Source organism: Phalaenopsis equestris, unplaced genomic scaffold (assembly GCF_001263595.1).
Source record: "Phalaenopsis equestris unplaced genomic scaffold, ASM126359v1 Scaffold000038, whole genome shotgun sequence".
Lineage (NCBI taxonomy): Eukaryota > Viridiplantae > Streptophyta > Magnoliopsida > Asparagales > Orchidaceae > Phalaenopsis > Phalaenopsis equestris.
This window is the reverse complement of record NW_018164480.1, coordinates 460,763-468,376: the sequence shown is the minus strand read 5'-3', so window position 1 is coordinate 468,376 and position 7,614 is coordinate 460,763. Positions and strand designations below refer to the sequence as shown.

Here is a 7,614-nt window from a genome sequence, read left to right as displayed (position 1 = left end):
ATCCAATATCAGAGGAGGGTTAGAAAGAAGACATCGGTTGGAGGATATGGACACTACGGAATCAAGGTGGATCTACCAGAGTTTGAGAAAGGTATGGACCTAGATGAATTTATTGATTGGCTACAATTTGTTGAACAAGTCTATAAATATAATGATGTGCTAGAGTATAAGTGGGTAAATCTAAATCTAGCTGGTATAAAGTTGAAAAAGAGCGCCTTTTTGTGGTTGAGCTTACAGTGATAGAGAAAAAGAGAAGACGATAAGATAACTATGTGAGAGAATATGAAGAAAACAATGCAAAAGAAATACTTTCCTCCTCATTACTGTCAAGAAATATTTTTGAGGCTTCACAACCTACAACAACGAGACCTTTTAATAGAGGAGTTAACAACTGAAATAAGTCAGAGGAGCACATTGTAGCCCGATACCTTGAGGGCCTGAAGCACATTATTAAAAAAGTTGTACATCTGTAAGTTTATTGTTCACTTGGGGGTGTCTAGACCTTAGCACTGAAAGTAAAAAGACAACAAAAATAGAGCAGACAACCATCCCCAGTCAGGCAATCACTCACAATAGAAGCACAACTCAAGGAGTTGAAAAACTTGTTCAGATAAGATTAGAGCCACCCTCAGTGAGAAGAAGCCTGATAAGAGTAGCAAATCTATTACAGTTCTCGCCATGCAATGCTTCTAATGCCACAGATATGCCTCCAGCTACCCAACAAGCTGAGTTGCGTCTTTCATGAAGCAGGGTGCCGTGGAGTTTAGCGATGAGGAGACCACTGAGGAATAGGGTGAGGTGTATCATTTGCAACCAGATGAAGGAGAGAGATTTGTTGTTCGATTGGTCCTACAGTGAGGATACGAGGGATCCGCAGTGGCTTTTCCACAACTTATTCTACACCGCTGCACTGAGAACGAAAAGATATGCAACCTTATTATCGATGGAGGCAGCATTAAGAACGTGGCATCTACATAGATGGTTAAGAAGTTAGACCTCTTGACTCGGAGACACTCCCAACCATATTTTCTGATGTTGTTGCAGAAGTAAAACAATGTCAGCATTGATCGGGGATGCCTAGTGGAGTTTTCAATTTGAATTCAGTTGCAGGATCAGGTTTAGTGTGATGTGGTCCCCATAGACTCATGCCACCTTTTGTTGGGAAGACTTTGACAATTTGATCGTTGAACTTAACACGACTCAAAAACACCTATTCCTTCACCAAGAATGGGAAGCGCACAGTCCTACCTTCGGCAGAGCACGAGGTCCTAGTGCCCGTAGCAATAGAGCAGCATCGGTGGGATTTGTGTTGGTGACGACAAAGGATGATAGGATTGAGGCACAAGCTCTAGACACATGACAATCACGATAGAGAGCATTGTGGGATATCACAGTCGATATCTTATCACCATGACCACCACTTTTCGGAGATGTTCAAGTTAAACCTCACCTCAAACCGAATTGAGCCAACCGTAGATTATTTTGGGAGGATTCAACAGTATATGAGAGACACGTAGGCTAAAGCCGGTGCAGTAGTGGACTCTCAGAGGAGCAAATTAATATAGATATATGCTCACAAGGGGAGAAAGCTCCTCACGTGCTTTGGGAGACAGTGTTGTCGACATTAGGATCCAGGTGCTAACAGGACTGCAGACGAAAAACCATAAGCTTCGTTGCATGAAGTCGAAGCTCCCCTAACCCTGGAAGATTGATGCAACACTTTTATAAGCCTGCTAAATCGGTTGGTTCAGCCAGGGAGAGCAGGGTCAACCAATTAGCCAACCTGTCTAAGGCTATAGCCACACTCGTTCCTTTGTTTGTCACACTTGCCTGCTCTGCTTGACACCAACTCCCCTTCCTTTTTGGGTTGCTGCCCAAAAGGGAAGCCTCTCTTTCCTATTTTATCTCTTAGTAATCCAATATCAGAGGAGGGTTAGAAAGAAGACATCAGTTGGAGGATATGGACACTACGGAATCTTTTGCTCTTAGTTATTATATATTGGTTGTTTTGCTCACTTAGGGTTATCTTTTGATTAATTTAGATTTCATATTACTGCCTCCAGGTGTTCTTTCTTAGCTAGGGTTGTATCCGACTATAGGTGTGCTCTGGCTGTATCCTGCTCCGAAGTGGTAACTATCCCGACCTTTATCCCCACATACCCCTCTTGATTTATTGTTGCCCTCCTAGCAGAGTTTGTTGCTGCAGTCCTCCTACCTAGTCGTCTTTTGTGTTGCTCTTCTCCTTCTAGCAGCTGTCCCTACTGAACATCATCCTACAACTTAGCCTTGCTACCAAGCCACCTTCTAGCATCCTTCTCGACCACCACAATGCCTCTCTAATAGCCTCCTTTGCTGTCACCAGCCTTCCCTGCATCTTTGTGGTCGCCTTCCCCCAAACTAGTCACCTACCTCCTGTTCCCCACACCCCCCTACCACCACTGTTGCAGAGGGTTTCTTTTATGTTTGTATTCATATATTTTCGGTTTGAAGAGTCGCTCTTGTAATTTGTTTGCATTTTAACAACAATATTTTCTTATTCTCTTGTAGTTTGGGTTAACTCTGGTATTAGATATATTGGATGGAGTCTCTCGGGATGCATGGCCACTAGTTTGGAGAGAAAATACCACACCACAGTTATGTGTGGGTTGACTAAAATTATGATATGAGACAAAAATAAAATTTTAGTAAATTAATGTGAAAATTTGGTGGGAGTGAAAGGATTAATAAAAAATATAAGTCAGAATTTTATTTGTTATTGAATACTTAAAAAAAAAGTTTATAAACTAATTGACTTTTAGAAATAGGGTATATATCCTCAATTAATAAGCCAATTAAAATAAGAAATAAAGCTAATCTTATTTTAATTCAATTGTGCCTAAATATCAACTTATGTCAATAACATAAAATAAAGCGCGTTATGGTGCTAAGTCTAGCACATTGCACTTTCTATGTCATTTTCACATTATGGTGAAGAGAGTCAAACGAGCACGACTATTTGTGTGATGCTAAAACAAATAGCGCATGCGCATAACCCCAATAACTATATTTTAATTTAAATGATTTAAGATTATTATTTGAATTTTAGGAAGATTTTATTTTTAGTATATTCTATTTTAGTACTTTCTATTTTAGATTTTAGTATCGTTGGTATTATTATAATTCTTGTTTTCTTTTTTTTAGCATGGGGACATATGCTGATTTTTTAGTTTTCTTAATGTGGGAGTCATCCCTTCTATTTATTTTGTAATTGTTTCTTATGAAATTGATGAGAAATGATTATTTCTCTCTCTCAAAAATCTACAATTATAAATTAATATTTATATTATTTATTTTTAAGTTTTTAGTTTCTATTAAGCTCTATCCTGTCTTGCAAGCCTCGCATCATGCTCAGTTTCCTTTCTCATGTCGTTTGGCTTTTTCTGGTTTGTTAATTACAACTTCATGGCAAATGAAAAAGATGGATTATAATCATCATAAAGATTTGTACGTGATCACCATAAATGATATAAATTATACTGAATGGTTAACAACATAATTAATGAGTGGATGATAATGAATTAGTTATTGGTGAGAAAAATTTGACATGGGGTACTGCTGCAACATCGTTAGTGTTTATAAAATGAACTAAATATTTGAAGACAGTATTTTTATCTTGGTCCAGCATTGTTGTTATTGCATTAAGGAACAATGATCGTGATGAAGAAGATTGTGATGTAGGAGATCAGGACGATGCCAATGAAAGGAAATCAGGCTTTTTTTCGAAATTGTGATGCTTGATGATGCTTCCCAATATGATTGGTTTAATTTCTTTAAATAAAATTCGACCTGTAAAAATTTTAATAGTTTGGATTTAAGATGTTTGAGGTATTGAGCTTTTGAGTTTTTTTTTTTTTTTTTTTTAATGGTGGGGTTGAAAGTTAATAGTATCGAGCTTTTCAACTTAAGCATAAGTTTGATTGTTTTTATTGTCATGACGATTTATCTTTCAATTTGCATGTTATTTCTGTTTAGCTGAACTTTTAATTCATAATTTTTTTATCTTTTACGCCATATTTAAAATAACGCACACAGTGCCATGCTATGTGCTATGGATCCATGTTTCTTTAAGCCTTAGTTTTATTTTTTAGTTGACAATTATGCATATAAACAATAATTTGAAACATTACCGTTTAAATATAATAGTTTGCGTAGGCAAAATAAATACTAAAGATGTGACCAGCCATGCATTATCCCTTGACATTTTATGCAATTTTCAATGTTGGCATCTGTAGAAAATTCATGGGATATTCTTCTTTTGGAATGTTTTTGAATATTCTAGAAATTTGATATATATATTTTTTTCAACTCAAAAATTTTCTAACCGTAATGTTTTGATCAACCGAGTAGTAATAAACTTAAATTAGGGGTTCGGTAGTCCACTGGACACAGAATAGAAGTGATGTGCCGATGACCATTGTAGGTTATTTTGCTTCTCTTCCACTCATTATCTCAGTTCTTTTTATACCACTGAGCAAGGTTTGGTGAAAGTGTGAAACTTTGTTGGGAAGGATGATAATCTAAATTATGTGTTGTTCATAGATTTTTCCGAATGGTTATAGCAAATTGAAACATGAAATGTGATTCTCGATTCTGATGGGCAAGAAACATTATCTCATTTGTAATGAGAGGTGATGATGGGACTTATGAAGTTACGTTGAGTGCTGAATTATTGGTCTCTTTCAATAAGGTGCCATATTTATTACCCTAATAATATTTTAAATGCAAATTACTCCAATGTTCTTGTTTCTTTTAATCTTCATTTACAGGTAAAAAGGAAACTATTTATGAGAGAGTCGTTTTACCACAAAATATTTAATGTGTCTAATTTAGTCTCTTTTTTCTAAATTTTAATTCAAAATAATTTCTTGGCTTTTTAAATTTTATATAAATAATCTGACACTGCTATTTTGGATCATATCTGAGGACTAAATTGAATACATTATATAACTGAGGCTAAAACGGCTCCATACAAATATTCTAGGGCCCATTTTGATTTTTTTTCCTCAATGAAAACCAATGCAAGGTTCTGTTTTTAATTGCAACATGAATACTCTGATTTTTTTTCCTCAATGAAAACCAATGCAAGGTTTTGTTTTTAATTGCAACATGAATACTCATACTTATATCATTATGCACTAGTTGATCAAGTATTTAATTCATATTTTCTTATATATTTATTTTCATTAAAAATTTAAGATTGCACTGATGTAATCCTTTTAAAACCAAGGCATGTGAGTTTGCATTCTTTAGTTTCTAATTGTGTATCTAATTTTGCAGCAATACTGAAGTCTTCTGTGGACTCCACAGCTGGAGAAGGTTCTCTTCCTCATCCAACCAGCATGCGTTTTCTTGCATATGAAGAGCTTAAAGAAGCAACAAACAACTTTGAACTCTCAAGTGTGCTTGGAGAGGGTGGATTTGGCCGTGTTTTCAAGGGTGTCTTGAGTGATGGGACGGCAGTTGCCATTAAGAAGCTTAACAACGGAGGACATCAGGGGGACAAAGAATTCTTAGTTGAGGTTGAGATGTTAAGCAGGCTGCATCACCGCAATTTAGTAAAACTTGTTGGTTATTTTAGTAGCCGAAACTCTTCGCAGAACCTGCTTTGTTATGAACTTGTTTCTAATGGCAGCCTAGAAGCTTGGCTCCATGGTATTATTTCCCTAAAGCGAATTGGTTTAAAGCAAAGAAAAAAAAAGAACTTTTTATGATTTACTGTATTATTATTATCTTTTCATTTTTAGGTCCCTTGGGTGCAAACTGTCCTTTGGACTGGGACACACGAATGAAGATTGCTCTTGATTCTGCCAGGGGACTAGCCTATCTTCATGAGGATTCCCAGCCTTCTGTCATCCACCGGGATTTTAAGGCTTCCAATATACTGCTTGAGAACAACTTCCATGCAAAGGTTTCGGACTTTGGTCTTGCCAAGCAGGCCCCCGAAGGCCGTGCAAACTACCTCTCAACTCGTGTGATGGGAACATTTGGGTATGGTAGCGAACACTTCTCTATAAGTATCAACATATATAGATATATATATATATATAATTTTTTTGTTGCCTTCTTTGTGTTCATCAACTGTAAGGCCGAGCTTTCTTCTAGGTATGTAGCACCTGAATATGCCATGACTGGGCATTTATTGGTGAAGAGTGATGTATATAGTTATGGGGTTGTTTTGCTCGAGTTGCTAACCGGAAGGAGGCCTGTCGATATGTCGCAGCCATCGGGCCAGGAGAATCTGGTGACTTGGGTTGGTATCTCTCTCCTGTGCCCATCACTTCTTTGGTAACATTACTATCAATATTTGATTGTTTCTGTGTTTTATTTAACCTAGGCTAGGCCAATTCTTCGGGACAAAGATAGATTGGAAGAGCTCGCTGATCCAAAACTTAAGGGCAGGTACCCAATGGAAGATTTTGTGAGGGTTTGCACTATAGCAGCAGCTTGTGTTGCGCCTGAGGTTAACCAAAGGCCTACGATGGGTGAGGTAGTTCAGTCCCTGAAGATGGTCCAGCGTCTAGCAGAGTACCAGGACACCATGCCAACTCCCTCGGCTCGTCCAAATGTAAGGCAATCATCCACCACCTATGAATCTGATGGTACTTCGTCAATGTTCTCGTCCGGACCCTTCTCTGGATTGAGCATGTTTGATAATGAGAACATTTCGAGGGCAGCAGTATTCTCGGAAGACCTCCATGAAGGCCGGTGAATCGGTACCTTAGTTTGATTCAGAAGTTGGGAATTGGTGGGAACGTTGTTGCAGTGTGATTGTCTGTATATTTCATTTTAAAATTTGCCTTGGCATTGTGGTTTTATTCTATTTTTGAAGGGAAAGAAAAGAATTCTTTTCTTCTTGTTTGCAACAAATCGTTCAGATTTACCTGATTAGTCTTGGTTTGTTGATCTCTCTTTAGCTGCTGGTAGCCGTTACGCATTGGTATAATTTTTTTGTTTATTGAAAACTGAATGTCTGAGCATATTAGTAGAGTGATGTATGTGTTCAGCTCAGATTATGTTATCTAGTATTGTTATCCTTGAGTGCCTCAGTTTGGTAAAATGTTAAAAGCTATTTTTAAGTTTTGAGATTGATTTGCCTTCATGAAAATTTGGTCAGCAATTATGTTTTATATTTGTATATTGTTGTTTCACCCAAAGAACTTAATATGCATTTAAGAATATAAATATCATCTCAAATAGTGTTATGTATTTAAATTTATAATTCAATATATTCATGTATGAGTGTTTTATATCTATTTTGTAACATCTACAATTCTTGCTCTTCAATCACAATCTTTGTCTATTAGAAAGTCTAATGGGTTTAATTTTAATGAATGAAGCGAATAAATTCAATTGCATTTAAGTTTTCTAAATATTGCTTTGGCACTACTTGTTGCCCGTTGATACTAAAAGCTCTAAACAAAGTTCTCCATAATACTTGGGAATGATCAAATAAGCTTAGCTTCATGTTTATGTGGATGACTATAACTGACATCATTAAACCAATAATTCCAAAAACTAATAGTGCTAAGCAATTTATGAAGTTTGTTGAAGACTTGTCTTAGTTGGATCCTATTG

At 36.7% G+C, this 7,614-nt stretch overlaps 1 protein-coding gene across 1 annotated transcript in view; it reads left to right on the top strand.

Annotated features, from left to right (window-relative positions):
* Nucleotides 1-7,070, top strand: part of LOC110019005 (receptor-like serine/threonine-protein kinase ALE2) — an 89,671-nt gene extending 82,601 nt beyond the window's left edge. Inside the window, exons 2-5 of the mRNA XM_020716522.1 lie at nucleotides 5,317-5,691; nucleotides 5,784-6,027; nucleotides 6,142-6,289; nucleotides 6,374-7,070. Coding sequence (XP_020572181.1) covers nucleotides 5,317-5,691; nucleotides 5,784-6,027; nucleotides 6,142-6,289; nucleotides 6,374-6,748 — 1,142 coding nt within the window. The 3' untranslated portion in view covers nucleotides 6,749-7,070. The remainder of the gene's footprint in view (nucleotides 1-5,316; nucleotides 5,692-5,783; nucleotides 6,028-6,141; nucleotides 6,290-6,373) is intronic.
* The last annotated feature ends 544 nt before the right edge of the window (nucleotides 7,071-7,614 follow it).